General features: G+C 36.9%; 2 protein-coding genes and 1 long non-coding RNA gene across 4 annotated transcripts in view; 2 read left to right on the top strand and 1 right to left on the bottom strand.

The window, feature by feature from the left end:
• LOC105387160 (hemicentin-2) overlaps positions 1-27,127 on the top strand; it is a 210,069-nt gene that overhangs the window by 14,722 nt on the left and 168,220 nt on the right. For both annotated transcript variants that reach the window (XM_038106441.2, XM_048627750.1), the window contains exon 2: positions 16,005-16,045. In XM_038106441.2, coding sequence (XP_037962369.1) covers positions 16,005-16,045 — 41 coding nt within the window. The remainder of the gene's footprint in view (positions 1-16,004; positions 16,046-27,127) is intronic.
• LOC125489970 lies at positions 17,449-18,162 on the top strand. The gene is made up of 2 exons (XR_007267373.1): positions 17,449-17,749; positions 17,945-18,162. It is a non-coding gene; the product is annotated as an uncharacterized LOC125489970 (long non-coding RNA).
• On the bottom strand, positions 18,519-24,414 carry LOC119693326. The gene is made up of 2 exons (XM_048627749.1): positions 22,570-24,414; positions 18,519-18,755 (listed from the first exon to the last, which is right to left on the bottom strand). The coding sequence occupies exons 1-2, from the start codon at positions 23,780-23,782 to the stop codon at positions 18,736-18,738; spliced, it is 1,233 nt and encodes a 410-aa protein (XP_048483706.1). The 5' UTR covers positions 23,783-24,414; the 3' UTR covers positions 18,519-18,735.

Raw genomic sequence — 27,127 nt, 5'->3', positions numbered from 1 at the left:
TCGCTGCGTCGTTTTACATAGAAATATCTGTGGCATACACACGATGCGCTCCGGCGCCGCACCGGACTTGCAACCACCAAGACGAAGCGAGGGGGGGGGGGGGGCGGGTGAATGCGTTGCGACGTCGGAGCGGCACCGCTCAGTTCTTTTGCGTCACGAGGAAGGACAAACGGGGCGTCATAAGAACGTTGCGACGCCGCTGCGGCAAAACAACGTTGCGACGCCGCACCGCTCGAGTGCCCACTGCGACACCGCACCGGCGCCGCAACGCACCGTGTGCTCTTGCTCTACACAACTCAGAAGTTAAATGTAAATCTTACAGTTTAAGTTATGGTATGCAGTGCTGTACGTGACACGTGTAAGACCAACTATCGCCGCCCCATGAAAAAAAGTCATAACTTTCGTTTGAAACGAGGAGCAAATATTTTGGGAAAAATGCTACCCAGGGCCGCTAAACGCAAGCAAAACCTTTTTTTGTTATATTCTTATGATAAATTTACACAGATATTATTCCCCAAACAGACATACCGGGAAAGGAAGAACTCATCAAATGAAATGCGCATTTTTTACTCGGAAAAAAGCCTAGGAAGCTGTTGAATAAAAGTTTTATTTTTTCTGCTTCCTGCCAAACTTGTAACAATTGAAACAAAAGTATATTATGAAGGACATTGCAAAGAAAAAGGATCTCGCGAAATATATTTCTGAGCAAAATTGTAGGTAGGTACCTACTTAACGAAGAAAAGTTGAGTTTTAATTAGGTAAGTTGTCAATCTGTCACAGAAATGTAAGTACTTACTGTAGCCCGATCCGGAAAAAATAGAGCTAACGTATAGAATCAAGTGCGAGTGTTCTATTCGAAAGTGCTGTCAGCCTGTCAACAACAAAATGGCGGTGAATAGATTTGCGAAAGTTTGACAGCTATGATTCCATAGGTCATTCTCAGAATAATATAATGTACAGTTCCCCAAAATTGATAATGCACATAGAAATCTTCGTCATTGTTCGGCAACGGTCGTATTCCCGAACGTTAGAAAACTATTATGTATTTAGAGTGGTTAAGTGCATTTTCTTCATGAAATTTTAGTAGAATTATGTAATTGGTGCTAAAAGAGATAATTGATTTATCAGTAACGAAATTTGATTCGATAATTCATAATATTCCATAATATTAAAATTTACTTCGAAAATGTTACAGTAGCTACTTTTCAAGTGTCTTACTGAAGCTGATGTAAAGATGGATGAAAGAAGGTTTGAATAACACAAGGTTTATATTATAAGGAGAAATGGATTTCAATCACAGGTTTATATAAAAAAATTGAAATCTCAGTTCAAAAGTATTTACAGCACTGATTATTTCACATTGATAAAAATGTTTACATTAAAATCTCAGTTCAAAAGTATTTACAGCGCTGATCATTCACAATAATATTACAATTACAAACTTGGTCTTTTGGGTGTGGCTTTATTGGCAAAGTGAAGTCTATTAATGTGACGCATATTTTATTCTTAAATGTGCCTCATAATATGGCATCGTCAAAAATAATTAAAGTTGAAATTAAATTCACATTTGAAAAAAATAACAAGAACGATGTGTAATTGCAGCTCTTTATAATTCCACAAAAGTAATATTGATCTTGACCTTGAGACCCTTGACTGATCGGTGACAGCCACCGACCGCCCAAATTGTTTTCGATTATGTGTCACATGATATTGACTACTATTTCTTTCGAACAAGGATCAAAATGCAAGTGCTTTGTTTAAGGCACTGATTCGGGTGTTTCCGGGAATACGACAGTTTGCGAAGATTTGCATGCGCATTATTAATATGGGAGAACTGTACTCTGTGGTCATTATATTCGATAGGTAAAAAGTGTTCGGAAGTGCTGCCAACTTGACAGCACTTTCGAATAGTCGCACTCGCACTCGATTCTATACGTTAGCTCTATTTTTTCAGGATCGGGATGCTGAACCAAGTATCAAGTGTACCGCATTTCGTTTTGTACTTTTCCTAAGTGTTACAAAAAGCAAACACTGAATAAACTGAAGCCTTTAAGAATTCTTTAATCCGACAGAGAACTAAAGTCACCGTGGCAGTTGGCACCGTTAAGTGGCAGTGGGCTGGTCACATCTATCAAAGAACCGATGACCGATGGGGTAAACGTGTTCTGGAGTGGAGGCCGCAACTACACTCGCGAGCAACCAAATCGACTCAAGCCTTCACGGCGCACATATACATTGATTTTCCTAAAACGATAAATGGTAAATATAAAAGTGATATGTCATTCGAAAGCTGAAGAATTAGGCTTTCAATTAAGATCAATACCATAAAAAAAAACTAAGCGCAGATTTAATGACGCATTTTAATTGCCCGTCAGTGTTAATTACCTCATTAGGAATCCACGCCTTGCGCTACCTGATCCCGCTATAAAACCTTTCCACATCCGGTGTACCTTATCAGTCGCTTGTTGCAAGTTGACCGGTACACATCTCGTTGCATTGTATTCCTTGTTTTCGCAAACCCATGGATACCACACCAGAAGAAGCTGCTCAAGTTGTTGCCTTGCTGCAACAAGGGTTAAGTCAGCGAGCAGTCGCTGCCCAGCTCCACTTGAGCCAGTCTGCTGTATCCCGAGTATACAGACGGTTCCAAGAGACTGGTGCCTTCAATCGAAGACCAAGAACGGGCCGCCACCGCTGCACTTCAGAGAGAGACGACCGCTTCATTGTCTCAACCTCGCTGCGCAATCGACACCTTACGGGCGTTGATGTGCAGCAAGAACTGAGACGTGTACGACAAGTGGCTGTCAGCGAGTGGACAGTGAGAAGACGCTTGAAGGAAGCCAACTTGACACCAAAAAGACCTGCATCAGGCCCCAAATTGACTGCAGGCCACCGACAAGCGCGTCTTCAGTTTGCTCGAGAGCATCTCGATTGGAGCATTGCGCAATGGCGGTCGGTCCTGTTTACTGATGAGTGCAGAGTGTGTCTGCATGGCAGTGACAGGAGAGGCCGGGTCTACCGGCGTCCGGGGGAACGATTTGCCCAATGTTGTTTCGCTGAAACAGTAGCATATGGCGGCGGTTCCTGCATGATGTGGGCTGGTATTTCTCTAGAGGGAAAAACCGCACTTGTTTTCGTGCCTGGAGGCGGCCGAGGAGGCGGGTTAACAGCTGATCGGTACATCACCGACATTCTACTCGGTCATGTTGTGCCCTATGCAGAATTTGTCGGTGAAGACTTCGTGCTAATGCACGACAATGCCCGCTGCCACACGGCACGAGTCAGTCGGCAGTTTCTGAGAGAGAAGGAATTGCGCACGATGGACTGGCCTGCGCTCAGTCCTGACCTGAATCCCATCGAACACTTATGGGACGAGCTCAAAAGAAGAGTTCGGGCCAGGAATCCAGTCCCTGCAAGCGTGGACGAGCTGAAGACAGCTTTATTAGAGGAGTGGGACGGCATTCCTCAGGAAACTGTCAAAAAGTTGATAAGGTCTATGAGAAACAGGCTGCAGGCTGTAATTAGGGCAAGAGGGGGCAATACAAAGTATTGATTTAAATAAATAAATTTTTATCTTAACATTTTTTGTTTAATTTGTATAATACGATACCCATACCCTTTTTTCCTAAATTCCCGTTTTTCCTACAATTGCGTTCAGACATCATTTATTTCAAAAATGATGAATGGATTTCAATAATAATGATATCAAATTAAAGCTGACATCTTAAGCTTTTAAATGACATATCATTTTTATTATTTCTATTCATAATTTTACTTGTATTAATGTATGTTTGCGCCGTCAAGGCTTGAGTCGATTTGGTTGCTCGCTGCTCGTTGCTTCCGGCTGGATGGGGTGACGACTTGCGAAAGGTTATGATTGGATGCGGAAAGCTAAAGATCGCATCCAGTGGCGTGCTTTGGGAGAGGCCTACGTCCAGCAGTGGACTGCTATAGGCTGATGGTGTGACGTGAAGTAGGTTAAATCATAAACGAAAACGTAATTTTATAACTCAATATTCCGAAGATCAAAGATAGAAGTACCACTTACCGTAAATATCGATGTTTTCTATGCCAAAACTCCAAATAAAAAACAAAAAAAACCACACATTCTCACGCCTTGTACTAATGTACTCCCTTGCGGGGTAGGCAGAGGTGCATTGCTGCACCCACTCCAAATAATTACGATATGACATATTTTTTAAACAAAAATACCTATAAATTTTTATTCTTAATTAAATTTATTCGGAACCCGTAAGTGTTTATTCATTCCGAATTTTGCATATGTCACTTCTCATTTGCCTTCCGGTAAATTTCCATGAGAATGTACCGGTTTCATATCTATATAATGTCCAATGTCATATGATAACTTGACAAGGGTTCAGCATTATCTACGTACTGAGTGGAATCTACCCCACGGAGAAAAGGAACAAAATTTAAAGCCGAAGCAAAAGCCAGGATATGTTTTATGACTTTCAGCTTCTAAGCTAATACCTACCCTTGTAGGAAGAAAATAGCATACGCAGGTATAATCGTTCAGCTTTAATGAATCAGTGAATTTTTATCTATGTACTCTACTCTAGCTAAGAAAAGTATAATTTAAGTAAGTATAGCAAAATAGGTAATGATTTTCGCAGCCAAAAAATATACCTTCATTTTAAAAATACAATAAATTTTGTTGTGTCGTCAGATATTCTTTTTTGTAAGCCATGATGTCTTATGTAAGTACCTATAAAATATATATATATTTTAAGTAATTTAATTAAACCTATAAAATAAGCTAATTTAACAATTTGACCTAAAGACATAAATTCTGTGTAAAAAGTATCGGGAAAAGATCAATAAAACTAAAAATTTCTGAAGGAGCATACTTTGACCGTATTAAAATAAATTTGGATGATGAACAGAGTAGTACATAATGTTTAATATATTGCTACTTTTAAAATATTTTTTGTCGTGGTGAAAGAGCGGGGTACCTAGTACAAGGGCCCTTGACATTTTATAATGATTTCTTTGTAACAATAAATAGGTATTTTTTTATTTTTTTCAACACAACTAACTCAACTAATGTTGTCTGAAACAAAAAAAGAATATTCTATTCTATTAATCAGACACATAAACCCTATCAAATCTTTTCGTACCACAGACATTCGCCATACAAGATCATTGGCCCGTTCTTTATGTAATGACATAAAAATCGATCGTGGCCATTGTATTGTTATATTATTAACTGATGCCGAAATATTTTCGTAGACGAAGTAATGTAAGATATTTCATGGGTATGTGAGTCGGCTTTTCTGTCTCCGAAGTGAATAACCGTAGGTCATGGGGATAATCGCACAGTTCAAGGAGAAGGATCACGTAAGAATATGGCTGGTCTTTTTACAATTATTTGATTACAGTCGTCGAAATATAGTAGTCACAAATTTGCTATTTACTCTTGATTTACATGATGAAATACATAAAAAGACACTTATTTATTTGGCTTATTATTTAACGGCCGAAAGAAAAAAGAACTTTTAAAGCACCAAAAGTTACTTATTGTTTAGATTTTTAATGATTTGGATTTGACACCGGCTGTCATCCCATACATTTTCTAGCTGTCCAAACGGGCCTATTATATTACTGGCCTACGACTGTAGTTGTAGTTTTGTCAAGTAAGTAGAATAATTAATACAAAATAACCTCTATTACTTTTATTTAAATGCAATATTTGTGTACGCCTTCCTCGTTAAGGTATAATTTCTTCTCCCAAAGGGTGTCTGGAAGATATTGCTTTTAGCGATAATGCCGCCTATTGTGCTAACTTATAGAGAATACCCAGGTCTTGACTTATTTGTTAGTAACCCTAAAATGGCATAGGTACCTACTTCTGTCTGACCGACAAATTCAGCTCAAAATTTATTAAGTAGGTAGATATTTTGTGAAATAGGCACATTCACTTCATTTATTTGTAATCTTACTTAAGTTACGTAAAGTTATTATTTAAGGCTATTTAGTGTTTTTTTACTTTTACATTCACTGAATTAAGTAGAACTTAATAGGCATAATGGCAATATTGGTTATTATTATAGGTATTGGTTCTTACATGTGGAAACTTGTAATTGGCTGTCTGTTTCATACTTTGCTATTTTTACTGATATCTCTAGCTGTAAGTTTTCCTTTAAATAAATAAATAAATATACTCTGTGAATAAGTGAGTTTTTCAATAAAGTAATTTTGTATTGTATGGTAGAATAAGTAAATGTCTATTTTCAAAACTTTTCTTGTTACTATTTTGCAACACCCTGTATTACTTTCTTCAGCCATCCGACGTAGGTCTCTGTACACAATCGTTTAGAAATTCTGCGAGCACAAACACCGTACCTCATAGTTTCAGGACACATGAAGTACAACGATTACGTGCTTAGAATCTCGCTGGAATAAACTAAGTACTTTATTGGTTAGATTGTTACATGCTGTACATCGGAGGACACGCAAAGCGGGACACTTCAAGATTTGAACCCTTTGCGTTGGAATTCCCCGTGGGAATTCCGGGATTAAAAGTAGCCTACGTGTTCTGCTAACCCAAGGTGTCAGCTAACTCCATACTAAATCTCATTAAAATGGGTTCAGCTGTTTTGATGTGAAGAGGTAACAAATATATACACACACGCACACGCACACACACACACACGCACACACACTCACGATCTTTCGCATTTATATCAATTTTTATTCATATTGCATATAAAGCCAAAACCTTTATCAACTTTATATAATTACAGACTGATATTAATAAAATTTAAAAACTTAGGTATGCTTAAAGCTTACTAAAGGGTTTCACATACCTATATGGAAACGATTTACCAAGATAACAGTCATATTATTATGTAAAATGTACATAATATAAATTAACCCTATTAAACTAATAAATCATTCAAAATAGTTGTTAAATAGGACTTTTTTTTTAATTTTATATTAGATAATAGATTTATTTTATAAAATATTATTATAGGTAGTAAAAACGTTGCCCCATCCATCCTTCAATCATGGCATCCAAAATATGAAGAGTATTTTTTCATGAATTTTGAATATAATAAATTAACTTTTATAGGTACTTTGTCAAAAAACAAAACACCCTGCATAAGTAAGTAGTTTTTTTGTTTATAAACAAAAGATTAATTTATCACCCATGTCTTTGACATAAAAACTGCATGAAAGTCATAAAACTGTCAAAGAGTCTCGGATAGTCAAATTAAGGGAAAATAAATAAAGACAAAAATACAAAGTATCAAGCAAGTTACTTCTAACTTACCGCCCTACTAAGATACATTTATTACGTTTACGTATTTTTCTTTGACATTCTCATGATATTATATTATGTGTAGCTAGGTAAGATCGGGGGCCTTGGATTTTTTGATAAACAACCTATAACTGGGACAAAATAATATGTTTATAAAATATCGTTTAGAACACTCAATTATCCAGAAAATGTGAATTTCAATTAGTCTACCTGATTCAGGTCTTTGTGGCGAACGACTGATAAAAAACTTAACACAGCTCTCTTTTTTAACCCCTCAGTTAAAAACTACCCCAGGGCACATTACAGTTGTAGCGTACAACAACAAAGTATACAGAGTAGCGATGTCCGCACAGATATTTAACAAATACAGCCTCCCGCTAGGCCGACACTAAATAAATACAAACACGAACCACGCTCGGTACAAAACGAGGGCGTCCCACGGGACACAATGCGCGGCGAAAATGGAATCGAATGGAAACGTCCGATGCCTCATACATGATCGTAATTAAAATGTCGACACAGAGTTTCGTTTTTTTCGCGCAGATGTGACGTTTTGTTTTGAAACTTATTTGCTTATCGGAGTAGCTGTTGATTGTGGTTTGCATTTTTTTTTTAAAGTTGGCATTTCACAGTTTCGTTGAAATTAATATTATACATTCTACTTACCTGATTAAGTTATAAATAACTATGACTTGATAGACTTTGTGTTGTGGATAAATTTATATGCTTGTTTTTAAGACACGGGTAAAAGCAAAGTTTTATTATGAAATCGAATGTATAAATTCAGATTATTAAAAAATACCTTCATCAGTTTTATTTAGTTGTACGTAGAAATAAAAAAGTTCTTTACCTTTTTCAAGAGTAATCATTTCTATAACAAAATTGTATCGTTTGTAACAAAACAAAGACTATTTTCTGAGAGCATTTTCGCCCTCAATCAATCATGTTTCTTGCCGATAGAAAGGAAAAAAACTGAACATCGGAAGATGAATTCCTTGATGGAGAGTGTCATGTCTGTATATTGCTTTATTTGATCTTTGACGGACGGTATATGGGTAATGGGTAATTTTTGACCGCACGAATTTTGCATGTATTTAGGAAACTTTCGTTACCGAACATTTTAAATTTCAAATTTAGTATAGGCAGTTTATATACTTAAGTTATTTACTGAAGTACTAGTGCACTTAGATAATTTTTAAACAGTTACTTAAAATTTGTGTATTTCCAGCCGATAAACTAACTAACTGATCTGTTAGTTGTTTAGTTAATATTGTAAATGTTGGTTTTAGTCATTATATTGATTTAATAAATACCTACCTAAATACAAAATTCATCTTAAATAAAACACCAAAAGACAATTTTCATAGACAACCGTCGAAATTATGCAATCCACGAGTCTTTAATTTACGACAACGGGCGGCGAAACATAACTTGCTAATTCTTTTGTAACGAAACTTTCTTAACGTCTTCCGCTTCCGTAATTAATAAATGGGAGAGGAATGGGAATGACCAATGAACAAGACATTAATCATAGCGTATTTGACCTAGTTTAGCTGGAAAAGCTACAGTTTGTGTTACTAATTTTTATTTATTTTTTCTTAACCTCTATTGTCCCACTGCTGGGCAAAGGTCTCTCCCTGAACATTCCACTTATCCCTTTCTTGGGCCTGCTCACACCATTCCGTGTTAAAATTGTCCAAGTCGTCCCGCCATCTCTTTCTTGGTCTGCCTCTGCGCCGGCGGCCGTTGTTGGGTATCCATTTGGTGGCATTTTTTGCCCACCTCTCCGGCTGCATACGGCAGTTACTAATTTAAGAAAATGTAAAACTTTGTGCCTTTTTTTACCGATGATTGTCAAGCATATCCGTAAACGTCCTTTTTGTTTTGCCGTAGTCGAGTATAAGCGCCGTAAATGGCTCTTGCAAACGGTGGTAGCTCAGTCGGGTAAGCGCCCGCTTCTCACGCTAGAGATGCGGATTCGAATCCCGGCGCTGACATGTTCCAATGAGTTAAATGCTTTTATCTTAAGTACAATGTATACCTTCGCTCTTATGGTGAAGGAAAACATCGTGAGGAAACCTGCATATGTAGATTTAGCACAACTAGATACATACATTATATGAATCCACCTACCCGCAGTGGACCAGCGTGGTGGGAAATGGTCCAAGCTTAGGAAGGCAGTTTAGACCTTGGGGATATGCACAACGGTTCCACTCGAGAGAGGCAGGTGCACGTACTTACACCCACACAGATAATATAGTAGAATAGAATGGCTCTTGCACGGAAACCTTGTATAATGAATGATGTCGTAATATAAAAATGACGTCATCTAAGTGAAAAGTACGAAAGTATCGAGTTTTTGATACCTAGTTAACTCAGCCATACTGCACACATTTTTTTCTACGACTTTTCAAAATTGCGAAAAATCTGTTTTCTATAGTGAAAAGTCACGTGACCAACAAAGTTACTAAGGAGAAGCATACACATGTTTTCGTGAACTTCTGAAGTCATAGAACAAAAAGTTGTTCTCTTTCTCTTATGCCACTTTCGCAACATCCTGTCATCCATGTCCATCAGGGTCAGTTGTGGAAAAAAGAACGGCTAGGCGCAATAGCATTTTACACAAAAATTAAATTGTATAGAATAATCTAAGTAAGTATATAAAATAAACTTTTTCATAATTTCCAACCCCTGTTTATGAGACCAAACAGATGTGATGTGCATATTTATTTTTTAATTGGATCAATATTGAGTCTTTTATAGCATTGACAGTTCCCATAGCAACAAACGCATTCAATAGCATTTTATATTTAGTTAGTCCCATGGAAAGATTACCACGACTCCTGTGGCAGTGAGGCACCACGATATAATCCGCTTAACATTTTCACAGTATGGACAAATGAAATAAAAGTAGAACTTCATAGAAACTTTAAACTATTGCCAACCGTCCGTTGGGCGTTCGTTGGGCCGGTCTGTACGCAGCTTTAAATGCTGATTGCGTGACAACTCTCGTTCGTTTGTACGTTTGATTTTTGTTGTAACCCCCCTTCGTTTTTCTGTTTGTATAGTGACCCCTCAGAGGCAGACACAAACACCCTACGATTACATTACTCGGCCGCAGCACCGAGCGACTAAACTTTGTCATCGTCAACTGTTAGCTTGCCTAGGTTTTCACAAACAAAGTTTGGAAAAACAGAAACGTTTTAAAAAGTTATGTAGGTAATTCCATATTTAGATTTATCTTTTTGTATAAAAACATTAAGAAAAAATTATTGCCCAGAAATAGATCGCAATTTTTCCTTTTTTCGGTAAAGAACTTTTTAGTAGCATCTTTCTTTTTTATAAAATGTCAGAATTCTTTCCAATTAAAAATTTGAGATTAAATATGTTCAGGCTGAAGTGACAGCAAACGATGATGATGATTTGATATTTATGAAGTGATATAATTACATAATAATATCCTTATTATCGTGCATCAATTAGTTAGTTTTTAAATTACACTAATCAAAAAGTGTTCGTGTTGATTCAATTCGCCTCAGTCTACCTTACGTAAATGATATATTTTAGCAACTAATATGATTAATAAGTTAGGTATTTATACACACCATAATTTACCTTTATTTTTGTCTCAAAATGCATTCCTACTTTAAACTCAGACAGAAAATGTTTCAAAAAAGAAAACTACCTACCTTACCTATATTTTTCCACCCTCCGAAAAGTACCCTCCTTATAAATACGCCAGTAGCTGAAATCGTCCTTCTCCCTCAAATAGGTTTTTCAATGAGCTTACATTTAAAATCACAGCCCAGGGGGAGCGCGGCATAAAATGGCATAAAAATTCATCACTGTATAGGGCGCTTGTCACTTGGAGTAAGAAAAATAGAAGCATATAAATAAAACATACTTGAAGGGCCTATTTATCATTTGGTTACTTAGAACAGGGAAAATGCGATGTGGCTGTAATGTAAGTAGCTACGTTGTGCGATGGTCTCCCATTAAATATATTTTTGATAAACGTGCAGCATATTTTGATTGAGGTGTTGCGTAGGTATTTTTTAAACGTAAGTACCTAATGATGTTAAACTAAATTATATTCATGATTTAACGTAACTAATAATGTATGTACACAACAGAAATTTAATTATTAAAGTGTTTATTTATAGGTAGCATTAAAAAGTACTTTTTTTTATTTTTTTTATTATTTATTTATAATAAAATACATAAACACTGTACTGTGTACCTGGCAGGTACTGAGTTCTGGAAAATACTGAGAAATTCAGGGAAAGAACGGAAGAGAGCCTGATTATTCTGATAGGTAGGTATTCTTAACAGTAGCTCTGTTTTTATCGACACCAAGTTTCAAGAGCAGAAGTGAAAATATATTCTTCTGAAAATTACGATAAAAGCATCACCTCTGATCTAAGGCACATACATTATTAGAGTCTACGAAAAAGCGATATATTCTTATGATTTATTCCCGAGACTTCCTATTCTTGTGGGTCGTAGCCATAAATTACTTTACACTTACCATAATTTGAGGTAGATTGTGTTTCAAAAAGAAAAAGAAAAAGAAATAACTTTTAGGTCATATCATATTAATGGATACATTTTTTATTATCAAGGTTTATTTCTGCTTGCCACTGTTTAAATTAGGTTTATACAACGAACTGTGGTAGCTTAGTCGGGTAAGCGCCCGCTTCTCACGACAGATATGCGGGTTCGAGTGAACCAGGTGCAGGTACTATACCCCACACCCACTGAAAATAGAATAGAGAATAGCATTAACACAAAATAAATTTATCAGCTACGTATCGACTGTAGCTGATAAATTTATTTTGTTGTATATCAACACAGGTCTAGTATAGGTATATACTTCTTTATTGCTATAATTTATGTAGCTGTAATTCTCTTGCTGACTCAAGCATCTAGATGACCTACCCTTCGTAATAATAATAATTATTAATAAATTGGACGGTATAGGTATTGTATACAACACTAAACACGATATTCATTGTTCAAAGCAAACATCTAACTATGCAAACAACTGGCTGGTTCTCTGAAGAGCAGCCCACTTCATCATAAACAAAACCTTCTCATCAAACTTCAATAATAAGTGAAACCGCTAAAACAACACAAAGTATACATATAAATTTACATAACAAATTTGTTTTTTCTCACATAAACTACCGGCCGGCAATCTCACTGTGAATTTTTTATATTTTCACGGCAAAATTATGTAGATCCCCTCAGAGAAGAGTTAGTGGGATCAGGAAGGGTCTTTGTAAATAAGTCGTCTGACAAGACAACTTATAACAAGATTTGACATGGTAAGCAGGAAATATGTCCTAGGGACCAGAGAACGGCCCTTATTAAGGAATATTTGTGACAGCCCTGGAAGAAAAAACCTTGGCAAGAAAGAATTACGATGTACCTACCTAGGTATTTAGGTTTTTGTGCTTTTAACAGCTTGTTCTTACGTATTCGTATATTACTTTGTAACTTTACTGTTAGACAAATCCTGAAATTTGTCTTATTGATAGGTTTTTGTTACCTTTTGTTTTACAAGCTTCAGGGTTTTAATTCAGATGGCAACTCTTAAAACAAATAATATAACACACATGAAACTATAATCAAATCAAATTGATTTTCAAATATATATTTTTTTCTATTTTCCCAATATAGTTACAGGTTACCTACCTCTAGTTGCTAAGAATGTTAAAATGCTTTAAGTACATATTGGTTTTTAGAGTTACAGCCCCTAAATATAAGTTGAGCAATAAGTAACTTAATTTGAAATAATACAGTTTATTGAAGCGAGACCGACTGAGACAAAATAGATGAGATAAAAATCAGTCAACTCTACAGAGAATGAAATAAGACAAGTGGAGATTTGATCAGGCGGAAAAAAAGCTTCGTCTTCTGGAAAACCGCAAAAATAATATTATTTTAGCCTTTCAATGAACATACCGTCTGTAAAATCCATTTGCCATCGTCTTATTTATGTAATTTATTATGTTTTGGTAGTTAATAGATAATGAGTAATAGAATATTAAATTTAGAAAAAGTCAGATGTCAGATACAGGATTCAATCAAATCCTAGCAACAAAAAACCAAGTTACTAAAGGTACAGAACCTGAAATATATATTACTAGCTGTCCCCGCGCGCTTCGCTTCGCCTTAAAAAGTTTTCCCGTGGGAATTCCGGGATAAAAAGTAGCCTATGTTCTTTCCCAGGGTCTAGACCGTATGTATACCAAATTTCATTCAAATCCGTTCAGTAGTTTCGGCGTGAAAGAGTAACAGACAGACAGACAGACAGACAGACAGACAGACAGACAGACACAGTTACTTTCGCATTTATAATATTAGTTAGGATTATATGATTGTAAAGATATTATAGTCGTATGTCGACGTCAGCCCACTTTTTGGCTCGTGGTCAAATACAAAGTAGGATAAAATATACTCGCAAACATAATCATTTTACACTTTAGCCATAACAATGAAAACGTATAGTAGGTCTGTACAAGTAACAGTATTTTACTTACTTAATGAAATGCTGTTTCCCCACGGACCATGCTACTTTTTTACCTTGGCAAACTCACAAATCATCAATGTTTGCATGATTCAATCAGTGTATTCGTTTGACAAGGTACAAAAGTGTATAACTACTAAATCAGCTGACTGTTTAATCAGGGTAACTTTGGGGTAACTCTACGAAAAAGAAACGAACAAGAGCTGTCGTGCAATCGGCACGCAATACAACGAGATATACATATAGAGTCGTGGTTCGCGCAACAGCGCTCTGAATATACCTATCGTCCTTCGTCATATATATAGAGTGACCCCTCGGTGCCCCGCCACTGTTATACTTATACAGGACTAGGTGTTCCCGCGCGCTTCGCTTCGCCTTAAAAAAATCCCGTGGGAATTCCGGGATAAAAAGTAGCCTATGTTCTTTCCCAGGGTCTAGACCATATGTATACCAAATTTCATTCAAATCCGTTCAGTAGTTTTGGCGTGAAAGCGTAACAGACAGACAGACAGTAGTGTTGCCCAAATTCAGTCTTGGTCTTGCAGTCTTGGTCTTGTTCTTGCGTTTTTGCAAGACCAAGACCAAGAACAAGACCGCGTATTTTTAGCAAGACCAAGACCAAGACTGACCGTGCAAGACTTGAGCAAGAACAAGACATAGCCTGCAAGACTCTTGCGTCTTGCAGAGCGCTATTTCACTGAGTAGTTAGGTGTAACAGTTCGGTGTATAGGTAAGTACGCTTAGGAATTCTATGAGATGCAAAAAACTGTATCAAAGAAAATGAAAAACTGGACCTATGCGCATTACGACTAATACCATAAACATAGCGAATAAAAAAATATCTATTAAAATCAAAAAGTAAACTTTAATAAATAGTAATAGACTAATAGGTAATTGCAAGACTTGCAAGACTCTTGCTGCAAGACCAAGACCAAGACCAAGACTGGGAGCGCAAGACCAAGACCAAGACCAAGACCAGGTGTATTGGCGCAAGACCAAGACCAAGACCAAGACCAGGTGTATTGGCGCAAGACCAAGACCAAGACTGGCTAAGTCTCGTCTTGTTCTTGCATTTGGGCAACACTAACAGACAGACAGACACAGTTACTTTCTCATTTATAATATTAGTAAGGATAAGGATGTTACAAAAAGGATATACTAAGCCGAAACCTAGATATACCATGCACCATGCCGCACATGTGGGTTTCGGCTTAGTATACCCTTTTTGCAACACCATGTAGATAAGTATGTAGGTAGGTATTAACCTACATTAGTAGGTTGGTAGCCAAATCACCAATTGGAAACATAAGGTGGAGGGTCGCATTTCACTGTTCGGTTCAAATACATCATCTTACGTGACAAATGTACTTCGAAATCGATTCCAAACGCAGGATGGAGTTCGTTTGTGGAATTTCCTATTTTATATTGCCTTCTTTTCCTCATCTTGCGTATTAGAAAAAGGTATGTGTTACATTAGCCAGTATCGGATAAAATAGTAAACCTCATTTTATATATTATTACCTCTTTAGGTAGGTGGTGGTAAAATTGTGCACATCGTATATTTGTATCGTTTAATTGTATATACATATCGATAAAATTATATTTGATTCATGTGATTTCCTCCACGAGTCTTAGGATAAAAAAAATGTTGGCATACGTAATTGAATGTTGGTACCTACGTGTTACTATAAATATATATGTTAACCACACGTTTTTAAGAAAGAAAGCCAAACTTTACACCACTTAAAAATAACGAGGCAACTTTACCAGTTAACTTTCACATTTAAAGTAGTATTTAACTAAACCTTGACACGCCACACGTTATACTTAGGCATTCGTAAAGTGGCTGACTTCTAAATATTTTTACAAGTTTTTTTTAACGACGACGGCGGACGACCGAATGGCGTAGTGGTTAGTGACCCTGACTACTGAGCCGATGGTCCCGGGTTCGATTCCCGGCTGGGGCAGATATTTGTTTAAACACAGATATTTGTTCTCGGGTCTTGGATGTGCTCGTAAAATGGCAATAGGCCCGCCCCCTATTACATTGGGACTAACATAACACTCTGGCGAAAAGTGGGTGCAGCAATGCACCTCTGCCTACCCCGCAAGGGAGTACATTAGTACAAGGCGTGAGTGCGTGTTTTTTTTTTTTTAACGAGTAAATTTTGATTTATGGTCTTATTGCAGGTAAACAACAATTGGCAAGATCGCTCAGCGAGTTCTCAAAGGTAATAATACATTTTATTCTCACATTTTACTACTAAGTACTACAAATTTTTTCACGACTTGGAGATAAATATCGCAAATGTCTGAAGGACTCTGTATTTTTCGATAGCGCTCAAGCCATCACGGGTGAGCTCGGAAATACTATTGTACCTAGGTGTAATTATATACAGGATGTTGCAAAAAGGGTACACTAAGCCGAAACCTACATGTGCAGCATGGTATATCTAAGCCCCAAAATGAAAGCAGAATTTCAAAATTCGCGAAAAAAAAAGTCATTCTCCATAGTAAAAAACCACCGCGAAATTCTATATATTCTATTCTATTCTATTCTATTCTCTGTGGGGGTGTTAGTACCTGCACCTGGCTCTCTCGAGTGGAACCTTTGTGCATATCCCCAAGGTCTAAACTGCCTTCCTAAGCTTGGACCATTTCCCCACCACGCTGGTCCACTGCGGGTTGGTGGGTTCACATATCTAGATGTGCTAAATCTAGATATGCAGGTTTCCTCACGATGTTTTCCTTCACCGTAAGAGCGATGGTATACATTGTACTTAAGTTAAAAGAACTCATTGGTACATGTCAGCGCCGGGATTCGAACCCGCATCTCTTGCGTGAGAAGCGGGCGCTTACCCGACTGAGCTACCACCGCTCCGAAATTCTATATATAAATTATACCCTTTTTTCAACACCCTGTACACTATAATGCTAAAACATACATAACTACTTCCCTCCACTCGGTTGCTAAAACAATAACTTTGCTAAACAACATAGTCAAGATTGCGGGAGCGATCGGAAGGTTTTTAAAAACTAATTATTTAATTAAAACGAGACACGTCTTAGCAGAAGCGCATGCTAAATCGATCTGATATATTCAACGACCAAAATGACTTACGAGCTAAACAAGATAACAATTTGCTTACTCTAACTTACTGCTAACAGACCACCTGGAAAGTGCAAGGCATGCAAGCCTAGGCGCGTACTTGGATTACTCTAAGGGGTTGAGGGTTCATAACTCCTCCATCCCCAAGATCGAAATTACTGGAAGATTCTTGATTCCGGGAATTTCGAAGCTTCGACATTATCCATACTCTATAACTATACATAGAAAAACCAATGGCACATATGATTAACAAAAAATACAGAATAAGGGTTGCTAAGCTAACACTTTTCACTTGCACTGTGGGCATTGAGATATTTTCACTGTTTTCACTAATTTCACTTTGTAGAGTGTTATACATCTGTCGTAGGTTGTCTAAATTGACACCCTTCACGTTCACGGTGCGGGATGTAGTCACGTTGTCTTGTGGAAGCTCTGGTAGATCTATTATTGGTAACGCCTTGTACTGTAGACTAGTAAAATAGTGTTGTCTATGGTGTAGGTAGAAATTCTCCAGCCGGTAATCACATAATATGTTAGATATAGTTAGTATATAGGTGCCTTGTATCTGTTGGTGTGTTATATCATTCTGACATTGAGTGGAAAACATGGATTTTTCTCGTGCATATAAAATCCAGCTGGTAGAGTCAATCCGTTGAACTTTGATTGTCTCTATATCTATAGCGTATGGGATGCAGGCATTATAATTTATACTAAATTTCATCAGCTGTTCTACACAGGTAGGTGGTGAGTACAAGACAGTGCTATCCTCGGTACACAGGAACTGGTCGTCGGAGGCGAGCTGCTCGCAGGGGTGTTGGACCGGCAGGTATTCCGAACCTTTCACCAATAGGTAGGGGTGTTTGGGAATAATTACTTGGGTTATATTGCGACTGCTATTATATATAGGTAGTGAATATATTTGATAGTAGCTATAGGTATTATTATCTATTAAGGGTACCTCCATTATGAACGTTATCTGACTCTCTTTTACATAGCTTTTAACAATTATTGTCTTTTCCAGATTAACCAAATTTTCAAGAGTTGCTGGGTACATTAAATTTGCATTTTTAGAAATAGATTGTAACAAAGATAATAATTCTGTAGAGTTCACAATACTTTGGTGTAATACTGACAATTTGCTGAAGGCCAACGCAGTTTCAATTTCTTGTATAGTAGTATGAATGGTTCGAAAATTATTTAAGAACATATTAAACATACTTAAAATGTATACTGAGTATATATAACTGGTTTCCTTATTTGCTATAGTTTTTACAAGTTTTTCCATCTTTTTGAAACGTGCGTCTAATGTTAAAGTATTTTCATGCAGGGTTTCAGTACTATTTATGAAACTGTCCATCATTTTGGAGATAACCATAATTTTCTTATCTGTAATAATCTGATTGCCCTTTAACTGAGATATTAGTGACTCGTAACGAATAGCGTCTTGATTATCCAGGTTTCCTGTAATAACTTTAATCAGTGATCCTAAGGGGTTGATAATGCCTCGTTTGAATCTACGCGTTGGCGTTAGCTCTCCGGATTTACTTATAGCCTTTTCTTTAAGGAAATCTACCTGTTTGCGTAAATCGAAAAACTCATATGCATTTGGTTTGTTTATATCTACTAATTTAGAAAACTCATTATACTTATCTATGTTAAAAACTAAATCTTTGTATAAGTCGCTTAAATCTAACACTTTAATAATAATCCACTTATCTTCCTGCTTATAAGCATGGCCTCGTTTAACGGGTAGTACGCCTGGGTTTTTCTCAATTTTGAGCAGATGATGGGCCTGGCTCAACGTGATCAGGGTCAGGGTGACCAGACACCACCTGTGGGCGACGTTTCACATTTTTAATGGGGACTTTGGTATCTCTATGTCCTATCCTTACGGGAATAATATTTCTTTGTACCTGACCTACAACTTCCGCTTTATTATATCTGGGCTTATCTTTACTCTTCCTAATATTGATATCTTTAACATAGATATCTTCACCTGTCGCGAATTCATGTCCGGTCTCACCTCCCTTCTTTTCCTTTACTTTTTCTTTTCCTAACAGAGTCATTTGAGCTATGTGTTTATACAGAAATTTGGTACGCTTTGCATGGTCTTTTAACAATTGTTGCATGTAGTTTTTCTCAAAGTTTCCCTCAAAGATTTTACTGGAGTCTGTATGTCCGAAAACTACTTCAAACGGTGTCAGTTCTGTGGTGGAGTGTATGGTGTTGTTGTATGCAAGTATGGCGTACGTCATGACAGATGCTGCGTCGGTACATTTTTGATCATATTTAGCTAGGCGATAAATTTCGATAATAGTTGAGTGGAATCTTTCTACAATGCTAGTGGAGTTTGGATTATTGGGGGTTGTTATGTGTAAATCTATTTTATACATCGTCATTAGTTCCTTCATGAGCTCGTTATTAAACTCTTTTCCGGGGTCACAGGTAATTTTCTTAGGTATTCCGTAGTATGAGAAATATTTAATCAGGGCCCGAATAACTTCAGGAGTTGATCGGTTTGTGACTTCTATTGCCTGTGCGAGTTTACTAAAGGCGTCTACGAGGGTAAGATAATATATCCCATCAATTGTAAACAAATCTATGAACACCTCTTGAAAAGGAGCATCCTGTGTTTGTGTAAGTTGTAGAACGGGCTTTATGGGCTTCCTGTCATACTTCATTCTCTGGCATGCATCACATCCATTCAATATTGCAGCAACAGTATCTCTCATATTTAACCAGTAATAATGTCTGCGTATCCTAACTAACGTCTCTTTTATTCCGCGATGACAGGTCTTACCTTCGTGCATTTTCAACACAATGGCCTTTTGTTCTTTCTCATCCTCTATGTATACAACCCTTTCGGTACACTCTAAAAACTCAACGGAACCCTTTTTAAATAAATATATTATTACTTTCGTGAATAACTTCCGGTGTCTTAAGTCCTCAAAATATATAAAATATTTTGTTTTTAGGTTAATATATTCCTTTAAAAAGCGCTTCACTAAATCCTCATTATCTGGTGGCAAAAATACCTCTATTACTTTTTGGTTGTCTCTAGTTGTATGTGTGACTTGTATGTCGTTCTTAAACCAAACGAATACAAGTATTTGATTGGGCTTCGTATCTATAGCCTCTTGTAATATAGGAATACCAAATGATTCTAAGTCTTCAGCAGAGTGAATAGTTTGTGAATGACTCGACAATGAGCGGACCGGATAGTTATCAGGTTCTTCAGAGCCTGTTATCGTTGCAGAGGAATCGGAAATAGTGATAGTCGAAGAATCATGTCGTTGGGGTTTATTAGAACAGTCTTCTATGTTTTTAGTCAAGTCGTTTATGTGGTCTTGAAGCCGTTTCTCTTTGTCGTCAATGTTTACTTGCATAGACATTGCGTCGTCATCGGACGTCAAAGCATTCACTTTGATTCGAGATAAGGCGTCGGCGTTGGTGTTCTGTTTGCCATTTTTGTAAATGACTTCGAAGTCATATTCTAATAGACGTAACCGCCATCGGGTAAGTTTACTATTTGGCTCTTTAATGGAATATAGCCACGACAATGGGCGATGGTCAGTGTAAATCAGAAATTTGTGGCCGTATAAGTATGGCCTGAAGTGTTTTACAGCCCATATTATAGCTAGGAGCTCTCTCTCGATAGTACTATAGCGAGACTCGGTGTCGCTGAGTGCTCTACTTGCGTAGGCGATTGGTTGGTCGCTGCCAACAGTGCCTTGCGATAAGACCGCGCCTAATGCCACAGAGGATGCGTCAGTAGTAAGAATATACGGTCTAGATGGATCGGGATATTGGAGTAGGGGTGCGTTAGTTAAAAGTTCCTTGCATTTCTGAAATGAGTCAATGTATTTTTGGTCAATTATAATTCGGTTTTTCTTTTTAAGGCAAGATGTTAAGGGATAAGTTATTTTAGCGAAGTCCTTAATGAATCTTCGATAATATCCAATCAAACCCAAGAAACTTTTAATTTCAGTCGTAGTTTTAGGTAAGGGAAAGTTCAATACAGCTTTAACCTTATCGTCATTGGGCTTAAGGCCGTCTTTTGTAATGGTGTGCCCAAGGTACAAAACCTCTTTTCTAAGAAACTCAGACTTATCAAGCTGTACTTTCAAGTTGGTGGATCTAAGTCGTTCAAAGACTGCCCTTAATTTTTGTATGTGTTCTGCTAGGCTTGCAGAATAGATAATAATATCATCTAGGTATACCAGGCAGTGTATTCCTTGTAAACCTCGAAGGACATTATCGATAGCACGTTGAAATGTTGCTGGGGCTGTCTTTAAGCCGAACGGCATTCTCAAAAATTCATAATGGCCGTTCTGGGTGCTAAATGCCGTCTTTTGTCTATCGCTTTCATTGATTTCGATTTGATGGTAGCCACTGGCTAAATCTAAAGTAGAAAAGTAAGATGATTTACCCAATTTGTCAAATAAGTCGGTTATGTTAGGGAGAGGATATTTGTCGTCTATAGTGATGTCATTTAAGCGCCTGTAATCTATAACCATCCTATATTTAGCTTCACCGGATGCATCCATCTTTTTAGGGACGAGGTGCACTGGTGCACTCCAAGGGGAAAATGATTCCTGAATGACGTTATTTTTCAAAAGATTTTCCACCTGATTTTTAATTTCTTCTGCTTGTATAGGGGCCTGTCTGTAGGGTTTTACGTATATAGGGTCTTCGTTCTTTGTTCTTATAAAGTGTTTTACTTGATTCGTAAATGAGAGAGGAAGTAAGTCGCTATAAAATATGTCCTTATATTCCATACATAAGTTATGTATCTGCTGACGTTCTTCCGCATTCATATGATCAAGTCGTAATTTGGCTAAGTTTTGTGTCAATATCTCATCTATTTCAATATTTCTTTCATCCATCATACTATTAACCTGACATTCTGTACTACTTTCATACTGTTCCGTTTTAAACGGGTGTGTTATAGTTAATGTCATCTGTTCATCACGAGTATTTTGAATAACCGTGGTAGCATATCCATTTGTACACCTAACTAGCGCGCTAGGCATCCTTACTCCTTCACAAAATTCCGTAAAATTTAAAATCGCTTCGCCTGAATATAAGTCAGTCGGCAATTTCACTCGTTGTTCAGAGCGGGGGGCCAGTTCTATGACGTGGTCCTCGCGATTGTGTATAATAGGTATAGATGTCGTGTTCGTTCGTAACACGTGATGTTTATAATCAACAATGGCTTGTAACTGCTCTAACAAGTCAGAGCCGATAAGTCCATCGTACCGCGCATCTACATTGTAGATATAGAATTTGTGCTGACCCGAATTATTTAAGCTGGGAAATAGCGGAATATTTATGACTTCGTTATGTTTACTTGATGAGTGTGTACTAATCACTTCGAATGGTTCGTGAACTATTTGGTCATGAAAATACTGATATGCTAAACGTGGGCTTATAAAAGATTTCATACTTCCTGAATCTATCATGAATTTACCGTTGATTTCGGGAAGATAAATATGCGGTAATTTTAAGTTCGGGTCACAATTTAATTCTAATTTTTCCGGGGGATGTTTGAGGCTGTTATGTGAAAATTTTCTATTTGTTCAGGGGTTGCATTTTCCTGTGTCAGTTCCTCGGATGATTCCTGTAATTGACAGTCAGAAAAGTTACCTTCGATATCTGGATGATGTACTTGTTCTGCAGGTACATCGTCTAGGTAGACGTACTGCTCCGGGTTGTAATAATTTGGTTGGTATTGGTCCTCTTCGTAGAGGCACAGTTCATTTAATTTAAAACCCTGGTTAGGTCTCTGAGGTGCGGTTCTCATCGACACATCGTTTGAATAAACATGCTGTGGTGCGGCCGCGGGCTTGTTCCAAATAGGGACTGTGGGTTTGTACCCAATTTGTTGAGGATTATTATTTCCGAATTTTTGTGCAGTTGTCATACCAAACTGTGGTCTATAGCCGAACTGCGGGGGTTTGTATCCGAACTGCGGGGGTTTGTATCCGAATTGCGGAGGCTTGTAGCCAAATTGTGGCTGTGGTGGCCTATACCCAATTTGTGGATTGCTGTTCCCTAACTGCGGCCTGTAGCCATAGGGTTGATTATTAAATGATTGGACTGCCATACTATTATTAAATCGAGGGGTGTAACCGGTGGGTAATATCGGTCTAAGGCCGGTTGGCTGGAGTTGGCCATAACTGATAAGCTTTGCGTCGAGTTTTTGTGTGGGCGTTGTTACTAGTGTGTTCTGAGACTTTACCATAGAGCTAGGAAGAGTCATTTTATTACGCATAACATACTGATCGTGGAAATTGACCTCCTCCAATACAATTTCCAATGCTTTTTCCAAAGTAGCGGGGGCTTTAAGGCGAACAATGCGCACCATATTTTCGGGGAGATTATACAAAAATACGTTGAGTGACGTATTGGTGTAAATAGCAATTTTACTATTTTTTATGTTCGCGTCTTCGATTCTATTTACCTTTGAAATTAAAATAGAACGCACTGACTGGATCCTGTTGCAAAAATCAAGATAGCTTTCGTTAGGATTAATTTTGAGAGTTTCTAATTCTATGGCAATACACTCTTCGTTTCGCGGGTCTCCAAAATGTTGCACGAGTAATTCCTTAAAATTATCCCAGTGCATAATATCCTGCCTCTCACTTACAAGGGCAGCAGCATCACCTGCTAGTCTACTGGTTATAGCATGCATGATATATGTGTCTTGGGCCTCATTACCTCTAAATCTTTCTATAATATATTCGCTTTTAGCCAAAAACAAATTTAATATGCGTTTATCCCCATTAAAGATGGGTATGATCTTTAGTACTTCGCCCGGAATGAGCGTTATACTCTCCATGCCTACCTGATCAGGCATTTTGAATATTTTATTACACAATTCACTTAGTCTAAGTTTAAATTTTAATCTTATTTATAACACAAGTATTTATAGGTATATATATATTACAAATTTTAGTAAGTACTAATATTTCTAACTATACATAGATAACGTTATAATGAGAGAGTTCTTATCTCAAGATAACCCAAGAAATTTTACTTGTAGAGGGAATTTGGACAGGAGGTGAAAAGTTGTACTCACCAGCCGGTCGGTATAATCCTTCCGCCTTGACACATTTGTTTGGTTCGCAGTAGGACACTGTTAACACTATCCGCGGCGCGTTTCCCGGAACGCGCGGAAAACCGGTAAGAGTTCTATAACCGAATTTTCACGGGATAATTCAGTTATCCTACCGAATCGGCTGCGCCAGTCAAGATTGCGGGAGCGATCGGAAGGTTTTTAAAAACTAATTATTTAATTAAAACGAGACACGTCTTAGCAGAAGCGCATGCTAAATCGATCTGATATATTCAACGACCAAAATGACTTACGAGCTAAACAAGATAACAATTTGCTTACTCTAACTTACTGCTAACAGACCACCTGGAAAGTGCAAGGCATGCAAGCCTAGGCGCGTACTTGGATTACTCTAAGGGGTTGAGGGTTCATAACTACATTGATAATATTATTCCCCTCCATAAAACAACAAAGTTGCATTTTGTTCGTAAACGATTTTGCTTCATTTCCTATTCACAGTATTCCAAAGTACTTTCCTCTCTAGGTATAATGAGATGGAAGGTAAATTTATGCGGGACATTTATGATGAGCAGCTAAAAGGTAGGCGCCTAAACACCTCCGTATAGGGCTGCCGTCCACTGGAGCGGGGCGGTGGAGTGGCGATTGAGGCCAAAATCTTTCAGTAAATACCTTTAGCTACCTTCATATTTGTATTTTAGGCTAAGAATAATATACATACCAAAGTGGTATCGCTGCATTTTGAATATGTTGTTTGGAATCCTTGACATAGTAAGTATAATTCTAATTTCGCCTTGCATAAATTAAGTGGGAAATTTTGTCTAGTTTAAGGAAGCTATAGAGAACTTTCTTGTCAGAGGCATATTGCAGCATAAATTCATGTTAGTAGGTACCTCAATGAATAATTAATACACACACACACACTCACGCCTTGTACTAATGTACTCCCTTGCGGGGTAGGCAGAGGTGCATTGCTGCACCCATAATCAATAATAAGACGACTTTAAGAAAAAAATATTATAAATTAATTTGTACATAGGCGAACTTAATGCTAAAAGCATTCTCTTCCAGTTAACCTTGGGCGTTGTGGAGAAAATGATAGGTAGTGCGAAAGACAATGAGAACAGTTTAATTTTGTTTAATATCTATGGTTTAACACTAGAATACATACTTACTTATACATACTATTATAAAATAAACGGAAAAAATATACTTATATATACACACACATATATATATATATATATGTGTGTGTGATATATATATGTATAAATATATATATATATACATACATAATTTAAATATATAGGTAGTTACTATAACAAAAAATAATAATATCATCGTCACATTTACAAACTACAACAGAACAGATAAACTATATATTAGATCTGCTGCTGATTGTTCTGTTTCTGGAGGTAGTGCAGACGAACCTTAGACTTAAAGGTTTCTATGGACTGCGATTGCCTTATATGCAATGGTAACTCGTTCCAAAGGCGAACCGCTGACATGGTGAACGAATCCGAATACCCTGCCGCATTATGCTCTGGGGTACGAAAGAGCAAATTTCGACTTGACCGTTGAGGACGGTCAGTAATGTCAAAGAATGAGAAGCGATCAGTTAAGTAAGAGAAAAAATATACTTTTTACTTAAAAAAAATCACTTATATTACTGTCTACCACTGAAGTACAGAATTACGGTCTCATTTTGTAAACTTTCTACTTATATAGTTTCAATATTGACAGAGACGAGCTAAACACAATTATTTAGTTAAATCTTGATTCAATGGATACTGACATCTTGACCAAGTTATGACTAACCAAATCAGCCACGTCCTAAAGTTAGTTTAGATATTCTGGATATTCCTGATCAATGTTGACACCGGGACTCCGTTCAGGAATCTGTGAATATTCATAACTTGTGCTTGGGATACGCCATTTTAGATTTATCATCATCATTAGTCAATCATAGAATTTTTCTGTTAAGGGACGTATCTCCTATTTGTGGATGAAATACAGTTATAAAATATATACACAGTAAAATAATTAAGTATTAAAGAAAATGCTATAAAACATTTATTTTAAAAATATAGTATGACTAGTAAGTAACTAAGAGCGATCAACCATAAACATAAAAAAATAGAAATAAAGAAAATTTTAGGTGTAAAGTTTAAAAAAAGTATACCTACATTTTGTTCATTGACTGGTGCACGGAGTATTTGATAAAATTATTCCTATACATTTTCGCTGATAAATGCATTCAGTCGGTTTCATAAAATTCAAGTACCTATAAATACCTTCTGAACCTCCTTCCGAGTGACTGTTGAAAATGCTTTTAGCATTAAGTTCGCTTAATTGAACCTTTATTACTTAAGTACATTATGTAACAATAATAAAAAGGTCCCTGTAGAGTTACAGATGTAAAAGATATTATAATATATATACCCTATACCCTATAGGTATAAAATAATATTTACCATCTGAAAATCGTTTGTGGATCAGTGTAGCGTGTTACAGGTATAAAAGTTACATTAGCACAAACCACTGAAAATACTGAAAAAAGTTGCGTTTTTCCGCACCGCATGCCTTTACTGATATGTTTTGTTTTATCATTTTTATTGAAACCCAGTGAATTCGTATATTTTTGCTTTTACAATTAAAATTTATTTAAATGAAAAATTAAATTTTATTGGTACTCACTAACTAAGTGTCGTACTTTTTTAGTTACAATACAATATAACTTTATTGGTCACCACAAAGTATTTAAACATACAGACAATACTTATAAACTAGAAACAATTAACAATAGGAGGCGGCCTTATTGCTAAGAGCGATCAACCATAAACATAAACAAAATAGAAATAAAGAAAATTTGAGGTGTACCTACTATCTAACTCATTATAATATAACTAAATAGACCATACATACTATAGCTACATAAATAGGTACTAACGTAAGTAACATATTCTAACCCATATATACCTACTTACTTACTAATAGTTACTTATCTTGTTATTTCACGAAAACTACGTTGTCCATTATCCATCTATCACCATGCTAAATAACTATCATTAACCATAGTAGTTGCACACGGGTGACACACATCTCTTCCATGACTATTACCTGACATGA

Source organism: Plutella xylostella, chromosome 19 (assembly GCF_932276165.1).
Source record: "Plutella xylostella chromosome 19, ilPluXylo3.1, whole genome shotgun sequence".
NCBI lineage: Eukaryota > Metazoa > Arthropoda > Insecta > Lepidoptera > Plutellidae > Plutella > Plutella xylostella.
This window is presented reverse-complemented; position numbering and strand designations above follow the sequence as displayed.

Coding starts and splice junctions, on each gene's coding strand:
- LOC119693326 (XM_048627749.1), bottom strand. CDS start 23,782: ATGCCTGATCAGGTAGGCATGGAGAGTATAACGCTCATTCCGGGCGAA. Junction 18,756..22,569: donor ACATCATCCAGATATCGAAG/GTAACTTTTCTG, acceptor CGTCGCCCACAG/GTGGTGTCTGGTCACCCTGA.